Raw genomic sequence first — 22,973 nt, forward strand, 5'->3', positions numbered from 1 at the left:
ACGCAACATGTGCTATTGCTTTACGAAGCCTATTTATAAATTAGACTCCAAAATAAATTAATTTGAGAGAGATACTCACCTGAGTTGTAGAGATGATTTTGACATTATTTACAAAATCATTTATAAAATAGACAGAAAGATAAATTAATTTGATAGATTTGGCTGGATTTTACTCCTCTCCATTTCCAGATCCATTATTTCTTGTTATTTCCCCCTCCAGAGTGCGACACATGGCGGTCTTAAATCTAACAGCCCTAAATCATTCTCTTATTTTTGAGTAATGAACTAACTATGGTTATCCCAACCCAGAGCCTAACCCGGGTCAAGTTTAACCAAACCAACATTAAACCCATGGTTAACTCAAACCGAAAGCCCAACCCTAATCTCAAGATTCACATCCTCTACTTCCATTATGTTCAAACCCTTCTTCCCAAACGAACACCGCCGTTGCTGCTCTCTTCTCCCATGAACATCATCTTCGTCGTTGCTGCTCAAAACGATTCCGATGAGATCGCAGAGTTTGGCCAACGTGTCAAAGCCTTTCTTTTACTCTTCTATGGCACCGTCTCAAACTATTCAAAGTCATTCTTCTCCTCTTCAAGCTCTATATATAGAGCCTCTTCTATGAACCAAGCTGCTCAATCTGGGCCTTTCTTCTACCTGTTTTTGGTTGAATATTACCCTATGATTCCATCATTCCAACGTTGGACTGTAATCATGCCCTAGGCACCCACTGCCAACCATTGCAGCTTCACAACCTTCACCATGAGTATATCGTCTCATGTCATGGGACTAGCATCTGCTATTATTTAAGAAGAAGAAAGAAAACATTAAAAACTCACATTTAATGGCCTTTGTCAATGAACTTGGCAAGCCTTTTCACGATTAAATGGGATTTCGATCCCGTTTCTCCATTCAAATCTGTTTTTTTGCCAATAACTGAATATGGAAAGGTTTTGCTCGCAAATAATTGCTTATAGATGATAGAGGGTTATCCTTGCATAAAAATATCCCGATGAGGCCTTTTAAACTTTATAACAGTGGGGTATCAAGAACTTTGTAATGATGCAGCTACAATGGAAAATTCCCAGAACTGAATCTAATAAAACCATTGAAGTTTGAGTAGAGGCCAGTTTGTTTATTTAGGTTGGGTCCAGTCCGGCTGCTTGGTGGAAGAAGAGGAAAAGGGAGCGAAGAGGAGAAGGGCGCGATGGATTTACACTGAACTTGCAAGTGATCAAAATCAAAGTACCCATTTCAATTCGTTCCTTCATCTTCTTAAGATTTTTTTTTAATTATTTTCTTCCTTGAAATCTGAAAGTAAACAAATACCAAGGAACAGGAACTAATCTGTTACTGGAACTTAGCTTTTTATTCTGTAATTCGTGTCATATATTCTTTCATCTTCATATTCAAGGGGGTTGCTTTCTTGCTCCTTCTTTTTTTTTTTTTTTTTTTTTTCTGAGATCAGTGTATCAGGTCTCTGATACAGCTTGGTTTGGTTCAGATTTGTTCTAAATCAGATGAATAAGAAGGCTGTTTAGCTACTACTGGAACTAACCCATCTCTGTATTTACACTGAAACGATCTGAAAGAAGGCAAAGAGAGACAAAGAAGAGAACCAGAACTGACAGATAAAGAAGAAGAGGAAGAAAAGATGAGTTGGGTTCTAGTTTTCTTGGTGGAAAGTCTTTGTGATGGTACTGGGAAAGAAAGGAAAATTGCGTGCGTTAGATCCACATGGGCCATGGCCATGAACGATAGAGTTGGAATTGCTCTGAGTTTTTCTTTGAGTATTGCAGCTCCTCGGTTGGGCTTCCGGCGACAGCTTCTTTCGTCTCTCAATGAGGGCAATAGAAGAAAGAGAGAGGCGATGAGAAATTAGGGTTGAAGATTCGGTTGAGAGCGGCAAGAAGAGGTGGGCTTCCAGCGAAGTTGCAGCTCCTTGGTTGGGCTTCCGGTGGCAGCTTCTTTCGTCTCCATGAGGGCAATAGAAGAGAGAGAGAGAGAGGCGATGAGAACTTAGGGTTGAAGATTCGATTTGAGTTAACCATGGGTCTAACATTGGTTTGATTAAACTTGACCCGGGTTAAACTATGGGTTGGGGTAACTATAGTTAGTTCATTACTTAAAAGTAAGAGAATAATTTAGGACCGTTAGATTTAAGACCGCCACGTATCGCACTTGGAAGGAAAAATAACAAGAAAAAATGGATCTGAAAATAGAGAGGAGTAAAATCCGATTTGACTCACTTGGATTGTAAAAGTGGTTTGGACTTTGAGTTGAAGCCTTGGATAAGACTAAAGGGAACTCGACGTCTACTTCAAATAAAAACATGGCTGTGATAATGCTTTCGGTCAATTATTTTATCAAACACATGGGGTGTATTACACAGAACGAACCGTGCCCTGTTAATTGCGAATTAACTCCAAGCAGAAAATGCCGCCCCAACCACGTGAAGAGATGGTCGCTTCTTGCCTATTTCATCCCCTCATGGCTTCTTCCATACCTTAACTTAGCCATCTTTCTTTTTCTCTCTCGTTCAGTGCATAACCAACTGTTGTGATCCATTTAATCAAAAAATTATGGTGATCCATCCCATCATTATAAACAACAAAAAAAAAAAAACTAATAAATGAAAATGAAGATCTTTTGTTGGATTTGGGTTATATCAAAAACGAATCTTGATTTTTATTTAAAAAATTTATGAACACTTGCTGACACTACATTTGGGAGTCGGCAACACTGTAAAGCGGCAGTTCCAAGAGCAAAAGCTGAAAGTATTCCTGTTCCATGTCCCTTTTGATTAGCTGCTCTATCAAAGTATAACTTTGGGACTGAGTTTTCCCACGCCCAAAATCAAGGGAAAACTTCGACAAAAAGGTTTAGATGGTATCCCATAACAATGGAAGGTTCTTCGACCATTTATAAATAAGGGGCAGACATTTAAGGTCATTGATGATGAGAGGTATCTTCGACCATTTATAAAAAAGGGATAGATATTTATGGCCATTGATGATCTCACCCACGGTGAAAGAAAACTTTCTCCATACATTTGTGGCTTGTAATGTTACATTTTGATATTGTTTCAAAATATCATTAATAACATCATTCAATACCGGTATTCGGTACGGTACCAAAGCCAAACACCCCATATTGATACTGTATGGTATCGTATCAATCGAGTATGGTATCATTTTCCCATATTGATACCGTACCTTAATGTATTGTATCGGTACGATATACGATATATGTTTGGCATGTGTTCGGTATGTATCCGATATAGTATATAGTATTTGTTATACGTTTCTTTTATATATATATAATATAAAAAATATTATATTTAGTATGTTATATTCTTATATATAAAATTTATTATATATACTTAATACATATATAATTATAGATATTATTTATTATATATAAATTAGTATATATATAAGTATAGATTTTGATAATACGGTACACTACCGGTATTCAGTAATTTGGTAATTCGGTATGGTATCCAAATGTACCGCCCATATCAACCTCCATACCGATACTATACCGTACCGAGTATTGTACCATTTTTCCATAACGGTACCTTACCAAATTGTATTCGGTACGGTACGGAATGGTATCGGCTTGGTAAACGGTTTCGATAACGAATTGACACCCTTATTCAATGGAACGTGAACATGAACATCTTGAGATGGATCATCGTCTCCATATCAACTTGTTTTTTTATGCTAGTTGCAATCCATCTATGATTTGCTAGGAAAATAATCCTATCCAATCCCCTAAAAGTATGCAGTGCGGTAATGCCAGGTGGAGATATTGATACCTGTCAGCTCAGACCGTTAGATGTTTGAGTTGCCAGGTGTCAACATCTCCACCTAACACTGTCGCACTGCACATTTTTAGGAATTGAAGAGGATTAAAGGAAGCAAACATGAGAAGGCCCATGAATCATGCTCCCCCACAGAGGACTCCCTGCACTAGTTAAATGAATCCTATAAATCCTTCAAAATGATCCTTGATGCAAAAGAGATTTCCTGGCTCCAAAAATCTCGCATGTGACTATAGAAGCATGGAATATAAGCGTTAAATTGTAAACTCAAATTCCATCAAATACCCACTTGTATATGTCTATGCCCCCATGTATATTTTAGTCGTCTGTGCATGTCTATTTGTATTTTAAAGCTTTATTTTGCCACTTGTCCCATTGACTATTGAAGCATGAATTACATGTGTTAAATTTTAAACTCAAATTCCATCAAATACCCACTTGTATATGTCTAAAAAATCTTTGTATATTAACTTCTATGCATGTTTATTTGTATTTTAAAACTTTATTTTGCCAACCCATTGACTATTGGAGCATGAACTACATGTGCTAAATTTTAAACTCAAACTCCATCAAATACCCACTTGTATATGTCTAAAAAATCCTTGCATATTTTAGTCTTCTGTGCTTGTCTATTCGTATTTCAAAGCTTTATTTTGCCACTTGACCCATTGACTATTTTGAGCATGAATTACATGTGTTAAATTGTAAACTCAAATTCCATCAAATACTCAACTATATATGTCTATGCTCCCATGTATATTTTAGTCGTCTGTGCATGTGTATTCGTATTTCAAAGCTTTATTTTGTCACTTGATGAATTCTATCTGAGCTAAAACTTGACATGAAGGCAGGAGACCTTGGGGTCTGTCTTTCCACAAATTTGTGGTCCCATCCAATCTACCACATGATAGATACTTAGGATGTCATGATGAGCTTATTGACACCCACTTCCTAGTTAATTTTGCCCTCTTATCTGTTGAAGACTTGAAGTTCTGTAAAGGGTGTTTGGGCTCATTAATGGGCATTGTACGGTCTAAACACAGAACACCCACAACGAATTCTTGATCCTATGTTGTCCAAGCAGTCTGTGGCATTAGTAAAGTAGTCTAAAAATTGATAAAGTTGTTGCTGTGCTTCTATCCTCCATATCTAAAAAATTGATAAAGTGGTTAATTTAGTTTCGAATAATTGATCGAGTTAAGATTGTTTTCTTCTTGTGTTTGTAAACAAGTTGTCTTTTAATTTCATTTTCTGTGGAATAAAAATCTTGTTCGAGGAACTCATAACTCATTTGGAAATTTCTTTTCAGAATTTTGTATATAAGTAGATACTACTTCTCTACTGTGCATACTGGATAGAGTAGTATCTCCATCCCTTGACAAAACCGCTGGGGCTGAAATTTGACTGAAAATTTTAGCCCGAACATTATCTGTCATTAGATATACATGAAACTAAAGCCCAAATATATTAAGGCAAAGCTATACTCTGTCTCTGTCTATGTTTGGACAGGATTCAGATCAGATCCTTGTCATATTTGAATCCTAATGGGTAGTCTATAGCATGGATGGGCATACTGTGGTATTACAGCTGCGAATCCGTTTAATACTTACAACCAGTATCTTAAGGGAGTGTTAAAATGACATCTCTCTATAGGGGTATTTAGAACTTGAAACCTTCTTTTAATTGTCTCTTGTAAAAAACCACAGGTAACCAACGCAAGAGCCTCCCGCCATTGCAGCATCTACGAAGGCCATAATATATGCACAACCTTACCCCCACTTCACAGCAAGGCAGTTTCTCAATTTAATTGCCCTTTGTCTTATTCCCTAAAATCCTTTAAGATAAGATATTAAGGGTTTTCAAAAATAAGTTGAAAGTGGTCATCAAAAGATGTCATTGCCATACCTATTTTGCATGCACATGTGAAATGACACTATTATCCTCATTGAAAAAAAAAAACTGTGTTATACTAAAAAGGACCAAAAAAAAATTACAAATTATTTGACCCCTTAAAGATATCAATAAAAAAATCCCTAAAAAGCATCTCTGATGGCAATTGCACTGTTCCAGACCTGGTTTGGTCTTCTAAAATTAGGTGTGGGTGTGGGGAAGTTTAAACACTAATATTGGATATGGGGCACAACTAGTAGTATAAAATAATATTTCGGAGTGAAAAAACAAAGATATAGATACAAGTTGCTATACATAAGAATGGAGATAACTAAACTAAATAGTGTAAAGGACCAAAAAGAATAAAAAAAAAAGCTTCTTCTCATTTAAGAAATCGAACATCACCAAAACCAGCTGTTGCGGCTATCCACAGCCTTCAGAGATGTTGATACCAATGGCATGTTCCCATATTCTCCAACAAACTTGTTGATGCATTGGGTTCTCTGTCTTTTATGACCTCCCAAACTACTGATTCCAGTTGAGCCGATCTCAGATATCTTACCTACAAGGGATATCTATATATGTTCAAATCGTGATTTCACTTGCTAGGTTAAGTTAATAAATAGCATTTATACCTGCCAATCAAGGTTTCACGGTATCCGCCGGTATCGGTGGCAGATACCGATATCAATTCTGATATACCACTACCAATACTGAAACCGATACGGATCAGCCGTATTGGTCTGTATCTGGTCGATTCCAGCAAAAAAAAAATGCTTTTTGACTGTATTGATTGTGATACATATCAGTATCGGTCACCGCCAATACGGAAATGTATCTACGATACCAGTACCTAAATCCATGCTGTCAATAGGTTAATAGGACTTTAAATACAGGGATAAACTGCTAGTGCTACCTTCCCTTCTCCTTTGAACCATCTTATCCTATTTTTAATTCAGTCAACTTTCTCAGCAACTACGATGATGATTATTTTGCTCCTTGCCTCTGTTGATCTCTCTCCCTTGCTGCCTCTGGCTACCTACCTCTTTAACTCCCGTACTTTTTTCCCCTCTCTGTATCCGCTGATTTCTCTCCCTCTTGAGACCAGGCTCACAGTATGTTTCGAAGGGTTCAGGTTTTCAAGCATAGATTTCTTAGTTTAAGGTTTAAAGTTTCATGATTTAGAGATTAAGATTTTCTTGGGTTAAGATTTAAAGTTCAAAATTCCCGGTATCTCCTAGCAATTCCAGCAGAGTAGTAGTATAATAGCTTTCAAGCTTCACAACATGAATGCCTTAGATAAGGCAAGTCTTGAAAATGGATGGTCTAGATCTGCTTGTGAAAAAACAAACTATCAAATAATTGTTACCTCAATCATAACCCTAAAGAAAATAATCTTGTAGGTTAGAACAATTAGTTCCAAATTATTATATCAGTACAAGCTGAGGTGAGGATGTCAAGATGGATGAATGGTAAAACTAGAAGAGATTAAATAAGAAATGAAAAAAATTCAAGGTCATCCAGGAGTGGCCCCCAGTAGAAGTTGAAGATCGATTGTTCGATGTGATATGGACATTAGCAGCGGAGACCTTCAAGTGCATTTACAAAGAGTGATATGATACAATATTAGATGGATGAAAAGACCAAGGGTTAGACTAAATTTTTTATTAGAAGTGGGAAAAGAAATGAATAACCTGGGCTTGGCTACTAACATGACTTTAAATAGAGTTGAATGGCAAAACAGAATTCGTGCAGATGACCCCATTTAGTTGGGAAAAGGCTGAGTTGAGTTGAGTTCCCTATTCTTAGCAGTGAATAAAATAAAAAGAACCAGATACTGCTACCTATTTCTAAATGAACATAGAGGATTTGGAGGATTTGAGTGGGCCACTCATGTCCATTGTAATACATAAGGCAAGTATGTCCAGTGGAAATCCAGGTTAGAACAATTTGCCACTAGGCTGCACAACCTAGGGCCATCAAAGCAGCCGACTTCTTGGTACATGACTTATCCAGGTTAACCATATGCTTCAGTGATTATGAGACTAAGTCACCCTGAATTGAAACTCACAAATGGATGATGGAACAAATGGAGTGACTGCCTTGGCATATAAGCACACAGCTTAGCTCTACCTTAGCATGTGTAGGTTCATTTACAGAAAGAATATTAAGGTATCCAGAGCACCACAAGAATGGAATACAAGAGAAAAGTACAAGGGGGAAGGGGGTTAGGGTCTTAGGGAGCTGATAGCCACGATTTCCAGCCTCAAATATCTACCAGTTGTAGAACATAATTGTAGATTATAACACCTGCATGTCTACCATGTGCATGCTATGACAATAACAGAACATATTTATTCTCCACCAGTACAGGTACTTCAAATATACTCCCTTACAGCCTTGTATGGAGATAACATGATTACACAGGGGGCAGAGGAGTGCAATTAAAACAGAAACAAGAAATATACGTTGTTTACCTTTCACCCATATGGGGGGAGCACCAGTTGTATTTGCAACAAGGAAAGACATTGCAATATCTTCACAATTCCTGCTATATTGAATTGACAAAATTATAATAATTTGTCGCATATAGCTGAAAAATAGGAGGGAAATTACGTAATACCATAAAAAAAACAACAAACAAGCTCAAATTGCATGTTTACCAAAAGAAATGTTATAAATAGTACCTGTTCTTGGCTACATATTCTCGAATAGATGCTGGCATCTGGTTTGTATATGAGAAAAGATAATTCTTGTGGAAAAAGGCAGCTTTTGAAAGCACCATACTGTATGTGCCCATCCACCAAACAGACCACCAGCCCCCATAAGTGTAGTAGTCAATATTCTTCTTCTGTTAGTAAAAGGGATAAAAAAATCCATAGGTGTAAGAAGTGTAGAATTCAAAGGTGTGAAGACAAAAGATCAAGAAGAAAATTGAAAATGTCCAGTCATAAGCAACAAGATCATAAGTGTTCCCAAGGGATTTCCACCTCCTGTCGCTGCTACCAGGGGCCTCCTGCCCCCTCTGTTGACCTCCAGGGGCCTGCCGCTGCTCCAGGGGCCTTCCGCCCCAGCCACTAGCCTCTCTACAGGCCTCCGCCGGCCTCTATTGGACTCTCCATGGCCATCCGTTTGGCCTGCGCATGCTTCTGCTGCCCTCTCTAGACCTCAGCCGGTCTGTCTACGCTTCTTCAGCCATCATTTAACCGCTGTGTGCTTGGTATTTTTCTGCCACTAGGCTGCTGACCTTCTGTTGTGAGTACCACAGTTCTTTCAACCTTAGTACATTTATTTTAGTTCTTCAATGGAGGGTTCTAGTACATCCGTTGCTACTGGGAATGGTGATCTGAGTCACCCTATTGCTCCTCATCATCGTCCCACTCTCCAACATGGACCTACTAAGTTGAATGGAACAAATTACTTAGCTTGGTCTAGTGCATGCCTCCTTACAATTCGTGGTAATCGTTTTTTGGGGTATATTAATGGTGACACAACTATGCCCACTAGAACTCCGGCTATGGATAGCTGGTTAGCTAACGATGCCCTGCTCATGTCGTTCCTTTTGAACTCTATGGAGTCATCCATTAGTTCCAGTTTTTTCCTCCTTAATTCTAATGGGGGACAGAATAGGAGAAGAGGAAAAGATAGAAAGAGAATCCAGGAAGGAAATCAGAATTGCAGGGGGGAAGTGAAGAAACTGGAGAAGAAGAAGAGGGGGGGAGGGGGGGAAGAGAAGAAAGAGAATCCAGGAAGGAAATCAGAATTGCAGGGGGGGAAGTGAAGAAACTGGAGAAGAAGCAGTAGAAGAAGAAGAGGGGGAGAGAGGGGGGAAGAGAAGAGTGCACACACGCACAAACTCACCAATTCATTCTTTCATTGTTCCATCCTTTTTTTTTTACATGGCTGTTGGCAGCCTTTTAATACAATGAAAATAAATCGTTGGGGAGGGGGGGGGGGGGGGTAAGAAGTTACATCAACCATTTGTTAGAGGGGAAGTTATAACTTCCTACCAACTAACCAACTAACTCCTAAATAGAAACTGAAACAAACACATTCTAAAAATGAAAGATAAATAGACTGTCAATAAAAGGAAAACTAAAAATAAAAGATGTTGTCCATCTCATGTGGGGTCCACCAGTTGGATTGGCTCGGCCTAAGATTCTCCTGCATCAATTGTCCCGGAGTTGAAAAAAACTCGACCACGAGTTTTATAGAACGGAAGAATCAAATTAGTACCATCGATATCAATTTTCAGTCCTCAATCAACCTGTATAAAATCCATGAATCAAAGCTGATGGTAATTTTGTAATTACCAGAATTTTTTAAGGGTTAAATTGTTAGGTAAAGTGAATAGGACATAATAGGGTTTAGTATTTATTGTCTAGGGATGAACTTGGAAGGGTTTGTGAAATATGGACTAAGTGGGATAAAGAGAAAAAGGAGGGGTAAGATGGGAAAAGTAAAATAAAATAAAACAAAGAGATGGAATTGCAGAGATATGTGTTGTCTTCTTCCTTATGACTCAACAGAACCAACAAAATTCAGCGGTAAAACCAGCATAAGGAGTGTTCAATCTCTACCAAATTGACTTGTATCGACTTGAAATTTCTGGAGGAAGTCGATTTCTCAATGCTCTATTGAATCCAACCCACAATACGGTGAACCAGTAGTTGTAGATTTATCTAAAAAAAATTCTAAAACAGGTTCTGGCGGAACAATGGAACCAGATTTGAAGTTCTGGTTAGAACTTCCAATAGAGGCCAAATATTGACTCAAAAATCTGCAGTATGAGTCGTTCCTATTGGAGGGATGAGCCCTTAAAACCTTGAACTGATCCAGAGGGTATCAGGAGAGATCGATGTCAACAACTGGGGAATGCAAGTTCTGCCCAGAACAGAGAGGATCGATGGCAAACACAAAGGAAGAAGAAGAAGAAGGGGGAAAAAGAGAGAGAGAGATCTCACAAGAGGGTGAGGAAAGCTTCAGCCACGGAGGGGAAGAAGAGAAGAAAGAGAGATTTTCCCAGGTTTGGGCTCTGATACCAAATAATGGGGGACAGAATAGGAGAAGAGGAAAAGATAGAAAGAGAATCCTGGAAGGAAATCAGAATTGTAGGGGGGGAGTGAAGAAACTGGAGAAGAAGAAGAAGAAGAAGAGGGGAGGGGGGGGGGATGCGGGAAGAGAAGAAAGAGAATCCAGGAAGGAAATCAGAATTGCAGGGGGGGAAGTGAAGAAACTGGAGAAGAAGAAGAAGAAGAGGGGGAGAGGGGGGAAGAGAAGAGTGCACACACGCACAAACTCACCAATTCATTCTTTCATTGTTCCATCCCTTTTTTTTAACATGGCTGTTGGCAGCCTTTTAATACAACGAAAATAAATCGTTTGGGGGGGGGGGGGGGGCGAGAAGAAGTTTCATCAACCATTTGTTAGAGGGGAAGTTGTAACTTCCTACCAACTAACCAACTAACTCCTAAATAGAAACTGAAACAAACACATTCTAAAAGTAAAAGATAAATAGACTGTCAATAAAAAGAAAACTAAAAATAAAAGATGTCGTCCATCTCATGTGGGGTCCACCAGTTGGATCGGCCCGGTCCAAGATTCTCCTGCATCAAATTCAGCCAAGGAGTTATGGGATGTTGTGAAGCACACTTCTGATCAAGCCAGCAACTATGCCCAAATATATGAAATTCGTCGTCAAGCTCAAGAAACTAAACAGAAGGATCTCTCTGTGTCTGCCTAATATTTTGCCCTGACGACATTATGGCAACAATTGGATTTCTATCATCCTGTTACTATGACTAGCCCAGTTGATGTTGCTACTTTGCAAAGGAGCGTGAAATGGAACGAGTTTATGCTTTCCTTACTAGCCTTAATCCTGAGTATGATCAGATATGCATTCAAGTTCTCAACAGGAGTACCTTTCCTACTATACTTGAAGCCTATAATATGATTCAGCATGAGGATCACCGTTGTTCTGTCATGATGCCTTCTACTATACCTCCTCGGTCTGCTCTTATTACTTGTGAACAAGGTTGGTTCGGTCAGTAAGACTGGTTCTACTTATCCTCTGGTACAATGTGACTACTTTAACCGCCCTTGTCACACTAGGGAGACTTGCTGGAAATCACATGGCCGTCCCAAGGGGACGGGAAGGAAGGGAAAGCTGGTTTTGCTTGTCCTCAGGCTCATACTCACTTGACTGAAACTCCTGAGGTCCTTACTGGTAATTCATCTATGTTTGTAGAACTTGTGACTCAGCTCCAACGTATGGAAACTCAGCTTGGTTCTACCTCTTCTACCACGACGTCCTCTCCATCCCCTGCTTCCCATTTAGCCCAGTCAAGTATTTTTCTTACGTCTTCTCATATTAATTCTTCGTGGCTCATCGATTCTGGAGCCACATATCATATGACCAGCAACTCAGACTTGTTTGCCTCTTATAACCCTTGTTCAGGCAAAGACAAGGTCCGAGTTGTTGATGGTTCACTTTCTGCTATTTCTGGCAAAGGGTCTATCTCCTGCACTCCTAGTATTTCTCTATATTCTATCTTACATGTTCCCAATCTGTGCCAACTTGCTTTCCATTTAATTGTTTTGTTCACTTATTTTCCTCTCACTATGATTTTAAGGACCTAACGACGGGGGCAACGATTGGATATGGTAGAGTACTGGATGGTCTTTACTAATTGGAACCAGGTCTTACTGTTGCTCCCTCTCTAGTTTCAGTTCATATTACTTGTGAAGACAGTGCTCTCCACCATCACTGGCATCGTCGTCTGGATCATCCTTCCTTTTATATTTTACGTTGTTTGTTTCTCTCTTTAGTCAAACAACGTAACTTGGATCACTTTAATTGTGATATCTATGAACTTGTTAAGCACACTCGATCCTCATCTCTTTCTAGTGATAATAAAGTTTGATTTTCTTTCTCTATTATTCACTCCGACTTATGGAGGTCCTTCTCGGTTAGTTGCTCAAGGTGGTTTTCGATGGTTTATCACTTTTATTGATAATTGTACTAGATTAACCTGGGTCTATTTTCTTTGATCCAAATCCAAAGCTTTCTCTTGTTTCCAGTTTTTCCACAAGATGATCCAAACTCAATTCAATGCCTAGATTAAAGTTCTCCGTAGTGACAATGGGACAGAATACATTGATGGTTCTTTTCTTCAGTATCTTGATACCCATGGAATTCTCTCCCAAACCTCCTGTGTCCACACTCTTAAGAAAAATGGTATCCCAGAACGAAAGAACCGCCATCTTCTGAAGGTCACTCACTCTCTAATGTTTACTACTCAGGTTCCTAAGTATTTTTGGAAAGATGTTGTGCTTACTGCTGCCTTTCTTCTTTATAGGGTTTCTTCTACTGTCCTTGATTTTCAGACACCAGTCAGCCAGCTTCCTGACCCTACAATTGCTTCTCATCTTCCTCTTTATATGTTTGGGTGCATCTGCTTTGCCCATAACTCTTCCCCCTCTCGATCAAAACTTGACCCAAGGGCTTTCAAGTGTATCTTTCTTGGGTATTCTGCTTCTCAAAAAGGTTATAAGTGTTATCATCCTCCCTCTAGAAAACTGTTTGTTACGATGGACATTACTTTTCACGAGGATGAACCTTATTACCAGTCTTCTCTTTAGGGGGAGACTCTAGAAGAAGAGAATCCTTCATCTCCTTTTGTCATTGATACTATTTGTCTTCAGGGGGAGCAAGCAGATGAGATTGATGTTGCAGCTGAACAAAGGGATCTCATCACCTACTCTAGGCAAAAGAAAAAGACTATCGAACAGGTTCTACCAATCTAAGCAACTGGTAATAAATCTCCTCCTGATCCTAATGATCGCCCAATTGCTCTTAGAAAAGGAGTAAGGGCTTGCACCAAACACCCTATTTCCAACTTTATCTCTTATGAGTCATTGTCCCCCTCCCACCGTGCCTTTGTTTCTTCTCTGCCTTCTGTGTATATTCCACAGGGTTGGAAGGAAGCCATCACAAACCCAAAATGGAAGAATGTCATGGTAGAGGAATTGCAAGCCTTTATGAAAAATGACATTTTGGAGCTTGTGCCTTGTCCTAATGGAAAGAAGGCAGTTGGATGCAAGTGGGTATTCACAATAAAGAAAAATGCAGATGGAACCATTGTTCACTATAAGGCCAGACTGGCTACCACAGGATTCACTCAGACCTATGGCATAGATTACCAAGAAACATTTGCCGTAGTGGCACTGGCAAAAATGAACTCTATTCGAGCCTTGTTGTCTTGTGTTGCAAACATGGGATGGAATCCTCAGCAGTCATAGTAAAAAATACTAGTTATATTTCGGTCGAGATCTCGAGAATTTCGAGTATCTCGACCTGCTCGAAATGAAATGCAAGTTCGATACCAAAAAATGCAATATTTCGACCGATATTTCGGTCATTTCGCAATATTTCGAGCTTTTGTAACATTTCACCGAAATATCGGTAAGATGTTACAAAGTCACATTATTAAGATACCATGTCCCGTGACTCTCGGTCGAAATTTCGACCGAGAGCTCACAAGACTGCATTTTTTCGAGTTTTTGGTCCTTTTGCTTCATTTTTCACTCATTTTTGCTGATTTTTGGTTTGTTCTTCGAATCTTTGTCGTAAATACGGCGGAAGCACTTGGAGAACACAAGATTGAATACAAATCGGGGGCTAACGAGACCACTGGAGTTGGGGAAGAGAGACCAGTACTTCCCTTGCTAATAACTCCAACAATGGTTACCTTCAGCACGCTGATGATGCAATTTACATGGCAATTGTGGATGACTACACTTGTTTCTTCTCCCAGACTATGACGTGGCATTCATATGTCCTACAGTCGGAGAACAATGCACGCCGGTTCCATCAGACTATGTGGGGTCGATCCTGGACGATAGAATAATTATTATTAGATTATTTGTAGACATTTGAGTCACTTGATGACTACTTGACTTGTATTGGGAATTTGGGATATTGACATCATCTTGTTATTGAATTATTGTACTTAATATTAGGACTTAAAGTTATGAGTCATTGACTTTATGTTTCCAAGTGAATTTACTTGTTTAAATTGCTTATTAATTATAAATTTATTACGTCCTCTAGTACTTAAAGTCTTAAACAATGTCTATGTGTAATTAACTAAGTTATACATTAGGATTCAACCGTATACTGCCAATCAATGAGCCTAAACTAAGGGTACATAGGTTGCATACGGGATTAGCCCAATACTTGGTTTATTTTTATGTTTTCTAATTGAACCGGTTCAAATTGGTTGCATCCAATTGGTTCAATTTAAGTGATCATGTGACTTGGTTAAGTGGTCATGTGATGTAAGTTGGGCTGGATTAGGACTCTATAAGTCCAGCCATGTTTTGAGTCTATTTTCTTTAGTATTTTAGTTTCCTAGTCAATTTAAATTACCTAATAGGTTAGGGATAGGATTAGGCCATTCCTTTTTAGTGTCTAAGTCTATTTTTGAGTCTTCTATATAAGTTTGTAAGGGAGGCCAACATTGTACACGAATTTGATTAATGAAAAAAGCTTTTGCTTGTTGGTCGCCATTATTCTTCGCTTGTGCTCCTTGTGAGTGTGCATCCTTGTGGTTCTATCAAGGTGGAAAGGGACTGGTGGAATCTGATTGACTCCTTATGCCGTGACGGCTGGGAGGATCTTCTTCAAATTCAAAGGTGGCTTTATCCTTCCCAACTGTCGAAGCTTGCTGCCAGTGGAATCTCCAGTAAGTTTGACGCCAAAATTCTTTTTCTAATCCTCTAATCCTTTCCCCCAATTGATCCCCTTTATTTTTTGTTTGAATCCCATAAACCCCAACTCCATTAAAGCCCAAAACCTGCAACTCAATTCTGTCCAAAATTGCAGAATTTCAAAACTCATCCAATCCCTAAACCTTTTTATACCATTTTGACCCCCTAGACCTACCCATTAATACCCTATAAACCCCTTTCCCAATATCCAACCCAAACCCTAGGAATTGACCTAAATCCTAGTGCTGTCCATTCGAACCAGCAGCCCCTTTTGTTATTTGATCTTGTTGTTTGGCTCCTAGTAGGTCTCCTACCTATCTAGGACTACATTAAGATGATCAGGAAAAATCTCCCTTCTAAAGACTCGACTGGAAACCGAGTTCGAAACTAAGGACCTAGGGCTCCTCAAGTGGGAATCGAAGTAGCTAGATCCAACAAAGGAATCTTCATTTCTCCAAGAAAGTATGTTTTAGACCTTTTTGAAGAAACTGAGATGTTTGGTTACAAGCTTACGGATTCTCCCATTGAAGTTAACCACCAACTCAGCAACACTGGTAGTGACCCTGTAGAAAAGGAGCGTTATCAACACCTCATCGGTAGACTTGTATATTTATCTCACACCAGGCCAAACATTGCCTATGCCGTAGGAGTTGTCAGTCGTTTCCTACATGATTCAAAGACTATACATCTTGAGGTAGTTTACAGAATTCTTCGGTATTTAAAGTCTGCTCCTGGAAAGGGCATTCTATTCTCAAATAATGGGAATCTGAAGTTAGAATCCTCCATTGATGCTGACTGGGCTAGCTCTACTGATGACCAAAGATCCACTTCAGGCTACTGCACATTCCTTGGAGGGAATTTGGTAACTTGGAGGAGCAAGAAATAATTCGTGGTTTCTAGGTCCAGTGTTGAGGCAAAATACAGGGAAATGGCATAAGGGCTTTGCGAACTCATTTGGTTGAAGAAACTTCTCCAGGATTTGAGAATAGCACCAGAAGGGCCTATGAGTCTCTACTCTGATAATAAAGCTGCAATTATTATAGTTCATAACCTTGTTCAGCATGATAGGACAAAACAAGTTGAGATTGATTGACACTTCATCAAAGAGAGTATTGAAGAAGGTTTGATTTGCACTCTGTTTATTACAACTCAGAACCAACTAGTTGATGTTTCCACTAAAGGCTTAACAGTCAAATCCTTCCATCCGATTGTTTCCAAGTTGGGCATGCGAGATATCTATGCACCAACTTGAGGGGGAATATTAATGGATGACCGGTCGACCCGTGACCCAGACCCGGATACACTAGTGTGTCTAGGTTCATTATGCACATGTGATTATGCTAGGATTTTATTTCCATTATTGTAATGATCTCTAATTATAAATAAGGAAAATATTACTGTACAGCCCCTGTACTTTGCCTAAAATAAGAATAAACCCAAGGTTTGCAAAAACAGCTTGTACACCCCCTCGATTTTTAAAAAAACACAAAATTAACAATACGTTAAGAACTCAATGTTAACTGATGACCTGGGATATACTTTGGACATGAAATGACTCTTATACCCTTTCATAACACCCTTCACAAACCAATGACCGTTGTCTTCCCCAAACCCCACCCATTGTCTACTCCAAATCTGTCTCTGTTCTCTCTCTCTCTCTCTCTCTCTCTCTAAGCTTTCTGTTTCAGAGGTTTCATCTCCAATTTCTTTTTGCTCCAACTGAAATAATCTCTGCAATGACAGATATGGCTGCTTGTTTCAGCGAATATGCCATTAGTAGCTGATTCTGCCTCGGCGAGCTAGGCTTGTCGTTCCCAAACCCTGATTCCTTTGATCCAAAATGCAGTGACCTGCCACTACAAAACCAAGCTCTCTACACAAAAGCAGCTTCTGATCACAGTTACCTGGTGCACGAATCTCATGGGCCAAGGCCTCAGCATCAACGTCGGAGATGACCCATCATCATCTGCTCTCAAAGTCATCGCTAATCCTCGATTTTTCAGGAAAAAGAAGGGTAATCGTTCTTTTGAATCCTGCAATTTTAAGATTGAAGCTTTCTGGGATCTCTCTACTTCCAAATATGGTTCAGGGCCTAAACCCACTAGTGGGTTTTATTGATTGAACATCGTCCACTTGCATGACTTTGACTTCAATCAAGCTTGCTCGTTTTCTACCCAAAAAACACCAAAGCTTGTTAATCATATTTGACTTCAATCAAGCAAAGGACAAAGCTTGCTCGTTGTGGTACCAAAATCGAATGGGGAATCTAACTGGGTTTACATTCAAACCATTCTGAAGTAGTTGTCGCCCTCGATCCAAACCCTGACGGGCTGCGGATGCACTGGGTTGGATTTTGATGGCCTCCTCGTACGCCTGCTCGGCTTCTTCCATCATCTCTTTCTCCTCGTAGCACTGACCCAAGAGACAAAACAACATGAAATTTTCTGGGCTAAGCATCACCACCTCGACCAGGTCTGACAATGCCGAGTCAACCCTATGCTGGCGATTCATTGCGAACTGCAACTCAGCATGTTTGAAGAGGGCATCCCCTCGCTCGCAACCGGAGAGTCTTGACGGCTGGTGGGGAGAGAACGATATCGAGTGATCTGAGGGCAGAGGATTTGTGGCCCTGCAAATGGAGAACTAAGGTTTTCAGGATGTGCGCTGCAGAGTCTTTTGGGTCGAGGAGGAGGGCCTTGTCGGCCTCATCTTGGAGAAGGAATGAACTGAGGAATGCCGGTTCTGCTTTCGCCAGCGGGAGAGTGAGAGAAACTGAGTGTCAGGAGGGAAGAGGAGAGAGCTGCAGAGCTGGAGAGGGTGGAGAAGGTCGGTTGCCGGGGCGGGGGAGGAGACTCAGACAATGAGGATATAAGTGTCATTTCAAGTGCAAATTATATCCCACGTCATCAGTTAACGTTGAGTTCTTAATGAACTGTTAATTTTATGTTTTTTTATAAATCAAGGGGGTGTACAAGCTGGTTTTTGGAAACCTCGGGTTTATTCTTATTTTAGGCAAAGCACAAGGGGTGTGCGCATAATTTTCCCTATAAATAAAGTGGTGGCCTCTGTCTTCTTGACAAGCCAAAATCATTCTATTCTTCACTCTTCTCAACTTTAACCAATCAAAGAATCTCCGTGTCTATCCAGAAAAATAAGGAACTTCTGGCTCCACATTCTTTGTAGTAATATCAGTCCTGGGAAGTGCAAATTATGTAGGGACAGATGGCATAACACATTCCTAATTTTTTGTCATACAAATATCTCATTTGGATTTTTAAAGTTTCAGAAAGTCATTAGGAAACTTAATATCTAATAATAAGAGAGATTATTAGTAAGTGATTACTATTATATCAATCATGTTGCCAAAAAAAGATAAGTAGCAATTTGCAACCCATGAAAGAAAACTGTGGACCAAGTATCTATGGCTTAATATCTTGATTAAAAATTCGACATGATGGTTGAACCCTTTGACTTGACCTAGGCCCATTCAGGTAAATCTCTAAAATAGGTTTTAAAACATTCAGATTACTTTTAAGGAATATTAAGCAAATAATTGCACTCAGAGATTAAGGATAGTGGTCTAATTGGTATAAAACCATGGAATATCAAAGGACAACCAAATCCATTGGAGCTCAGATAAACAATGAAAGTTACAGTTATACAGATCAAACTATATTTAGCAAAAAAAAACATCTACTCCACTGAGACACATAGGTAGCTTTTTTTATTCTTATTCAATAAATGATACAAAATGTATATTCAAAACTCTCAGGTCCAAGTTGCATGAAATGGCGAGGAACCCCAATGCTTTACTCCAGTTCCCAAGCAACAACTATTTTCTCCACAGAGAATTGGCATAAACTAGCTGGTTAAGCAATGTTTACCATGAAAGGTAACCAACAGAAGACATTGGAACAATTCTTTCACAAATTCCTGTAATATTTTTTCAAAAGTATTTATATTACCTAATATGTTTGCCTTTTGAATCTTGCCTTGATCCAATTTAAGATTACAAATGAATGAAAATCGATATAAATGAAATAAGAAAAACACTATTTAACACAATTACAAAAAATAAATGAATACTGTTTACTATTCATTTATATTATTCAAATGAATAGTGTTTGACTATTCATTGGCATTTTCAGGAATAGTATCCAGAAGAACGAATTTTTATTTGCTTCTGTCTTTGTCTTTGTGGGTCCGTCTTCACATGTCAAGATAAGAATGAATTTTTATTAATCGTTCGTCTTCAAAGTGGGATCCATCTTCACCTGTTTTTATTTCAAATGGCTGGGATCAATTATCGAGGTTTCCCGTTATGATTAAATCAATACTTTTCCATGTCTCAAAAAATTAGAAATTTGAAAAGTATTTGGTTTTTCGTATCTTTGGTACTCTTGGATGGAGGCAAAAAGAACAGTTCTTTCAACCGTATCAGTTCTGGCTCCTGTACCAAGCAAATGAGTTTGACTACCAAGGACCACCAACAATTGATAGTTCAGAGCAAGTTGCTAAAAATGCACACCCTGATACAATGTGTTGTTGTCAACTAGTCGAGTTACATGACACAGAAGCAGATTATAGCACGATGCGCACTACCTTCAAAATTACTGATGGACAGCAAATCTTTGCTACAACTCTGCCCATTGATTATAAAAGATCTGAACAACAGATTAATGAAGTAGATCTCCTATTAACAAATTGGAAGAATCTACAAAATTTCCGTGCTCCATTTGATATCATTCTTGAAGCAGAAGAATTAATCGAGACATCAAAAATGTTACAAGCTTCGTCACCAGCCAGCTCACCCAGCGAAGATGTTGTTGAAGCTCGAAACATCTAGAACATGCAAGAACCATGACACGAGCCCTTGCGTCATTCATGTGAAACCCACGTGAATAGACCCCACAATAAAGGACGATAACAATTCATTCTTATCCTCTCCAACATGTTCACATGAAAAACAGGTGATGATGGACCCCACTTTGAAGACAAACGATTAACAAAAATTCATTCTTATACTGACATGTGAAGCCTATGTGAAAATAGACCCACAGAGACAAAGACAGAAGAGACAGAAGCAAAGAAAAAATTCGTTCTTCTGGATATTGTTCCTGAAAATGCCAATGAATAGTAAAACACTATTCATTTACTTTTTGTAATAATGTTAACTAGTGGTTTACTTTTTCTATTTGTTGAGATATGTAAACCCGATAAGGGTATTTTGGTTATTTTCTATGTTTTAGTTCCTTTATTTCCCTCTCTAGCTATCATAGTCGGCTATGGAGGGTTATATTTGTAATTCTGCCCTATTAATGAAATCTATAAGTAAAGCGGCTGAGTGAAGACATAACTCACTCAAGCATTTCAGCTCTCAATCATTCTTTCACATCTTTTAACATGGTATCAGAGCAAATCTAATCTAGGGTTAGAACCAGCCTTTAACCCCATCGTTTCTCTCTCTCTGTAACAGCCCTCTCTTCACCTTCGATCTTCTTTACCTTCCCCACCTTCTTCCTCTTCTTCTCCCTTTCTTCTTGGTCTGAAATCTGCACTAAGGGCAGCACATATGAGGTGATCGATTGATCTTGTGCTGTCCTCTACCTACCTCAATCAGATTATGTTTTAGAAGATTGTTCGTGGATTGATAGGTGCTGCCACTTTCTGCAATTTTGGAGTCTTTATCTCTTGAAGATCGAATCTGCCCAAATATTGGAGATCGAGTCTTCCATCCTTGAAGATCCACCTCAGCACCCTTGGACAGCTTCTATTAATCTTCTTTCTGCACACATCAGCACCCTTCAACAGCAGCCTCAGCCCTTCAGCTATCGATTTCAGCACACAAGGGTGCTCACCAGGTGTTTGATGATTTGCCTCTTATAGTTTCCTTCTCAGATTGGTGTGAAATTTTGAGGACTTCTTTCATCATCATTGAAGAGTACTCGATCAATTCTTCAGCCTATTTTATTGGAGATTTCTTGGGGATATTGTTGTTTCCTTTTTCAGCAATTACTTTCTTGTGTTGCTGCCGTTTGTTGGAGCATTTCTTTGAATCATCATGACAGGTTCAGACTCCTCTTCTGCAACTTCTGGGCTTGATGGACAGTCCCGGACAGAGTTGCTTCCTCTTACTGCTCCTATCAAGCTCAATGGTACAAATTACCTCAAGTGGTCACAAACTACTTACTTGACCATTGCTAGTCGTGGTCTTACTGGCTATATCCTTGGGACTAACACTATGCCGGCTGAACAAGGTTCTCCGTAAGAGAAGTGGATGTCACATGATGCTATGGTGATGTCTTACTTGCTCCAATCTATGCAACCAGATCAGTCTGACAATTTCTTGCTTATGGAGACGGCCCATCAGATCTGGAGTGCCGCCAAGGAGACTTATGGACGTGTTGGGGGAATGTGACTTAGGTGTATGAGATTCGCAAGAAGTCCCATGACCTCACTTAGAAGGAGATGTCTATCTCTACATACTATGCTGTCCTCAAAAGCTTGTGGCAGCAATTGGATCATTACTCCAACTATCAGCCCTCTACACATACTGATATTGCTGCTTACCGTAAACACATTGACAGTATCCCTGTGAACGACTTCTTGGCAGGTCTGAATGTGGAGTATGACCCTATTAGAATGCAAGTGCTGAACCAATCTCTCTTTCCTACACTAGAGCAGTCCTTTGCCATGGTTTATACAGAGGAGACTCATCGGGCTGCGATGTTACATGCTCCTACTGTTGCTAGGTCTGCCGTACAGACTACTCCCATTACCATTACTGATTATGGTAATGCTGCCTCCAAGGAGCTTGTCAAGTGTGAACACTGCAACAACCCTTATCACACCAAGGCTCAGTGTTGGAAGTTACATGGGAAGCCCGCTGATTTTGAGGCGAAACGAGGCCGGGGGAAGCTCAAACCGAAGGCAAATCTGACTGAAGCTGCTGCGTACTGCTACAATCCCCTCTACTGACACTGGTTTTTCTCCGGATGAGCTATTAGCTCTCCGTCGCATACTCCAGACACCTTCCAATGCACCTTCTACGGCGTCTGCACCTGCTGCCTCTTCTGGTTCTTACTTTGCCTCAAGTATTCCGGTCCGTAGTCATTGTGCATCAGCTGTCTCCAATCCTTGGATAATAGACTCCGGTGCCACTGACCACATGACTGGTTCCTCCCATGTCTTTATCATTATTCTCCTTGTTCTAGAAAAGAAACTATTCGAGCGGCTAATGGTTCCCTTTCTCCCATACATGGAAAGGGTTCCATTCACTGCTCTCCTACCCTTATAATAAATTCTGTTTTGCATGTTCCTTCATTTCCTACTAATCTTCTTCCCATTAGTAGTCTAACCAAAGATTTGAACTACAAAATAACTTGCTTTCCCTTTCATTGTGTCATACAAGATCTGGTGAAGGGGCACACGATTGGGGGCGGTAAGGTACATGGTGGTCTCTACATACTCAACACGGGTCAGA

The 22,973-nt window shown here is 39.6% G+C and overlaps 1 protein-coding gene and 1 pseudogene across 3 annotated transcripts in view; both read right to left on the minus strand.

Moving 5' to 3' along the window:
- Positions 1-5,802: 5,802 nt before the first annotated feature.
- LOC122649580 (glycosylinositol phosphorylceramide mannosyl transferase 1-like) overlaps positions 5,803-22,973 on the minus strand; it is a 28,805-nt gene continuing 11,634 nt past the window's right edge. The window contains exons 3-6 of one of the 3 annotated variants that reach the window (XM_043842785.1): positions 8,407-8,570; positions 8,197-8,267; positions 5,971-6,281; positions 5,803-5,837 (exon numbers count right to left, since the gene is read on the minus strand). In XM_043842785.1, the coding sequence (XP_043698720.1) occupies positions 6,121-6,281; positions 8,197-8,267; positions 8,407-8,570 (396 nt within the window). In that variant the 3' untranslated portion in view covers positions 5,803-5,837; positions 5,971-6,120. Of the gene's footprint in view, positions 5,838-5,967; positions 6,282-8,196; positions 8,271-8,406; positions 8,571-22,973 lie in introns of those variants that run through there. The other 2 variants (XM_043842783.1, XM_043842784.1) reach the window with 2 other exon arrangements.
- On the minus strand, positions 17,705-20,372 carry LOC122652894 (annotated as a pseudogene).

The sequence above is a fragment of the Telopea speciosissima genome, chromosome 2 (genome assembly GCF_018873765.1).
Source record: "Telopea speciosissima isolate NSW1024214 ecotype Mountain lineage chromosome 2, Tspe_v1, whole genome shotgun sequence".
Classification (NCBI taxonomy): Eukaryota; Viridiplantae; Streptophyta; class Magnoliopsida; order Proteales; family Proteaceae; genus Telopea; species Telopea speciosissima.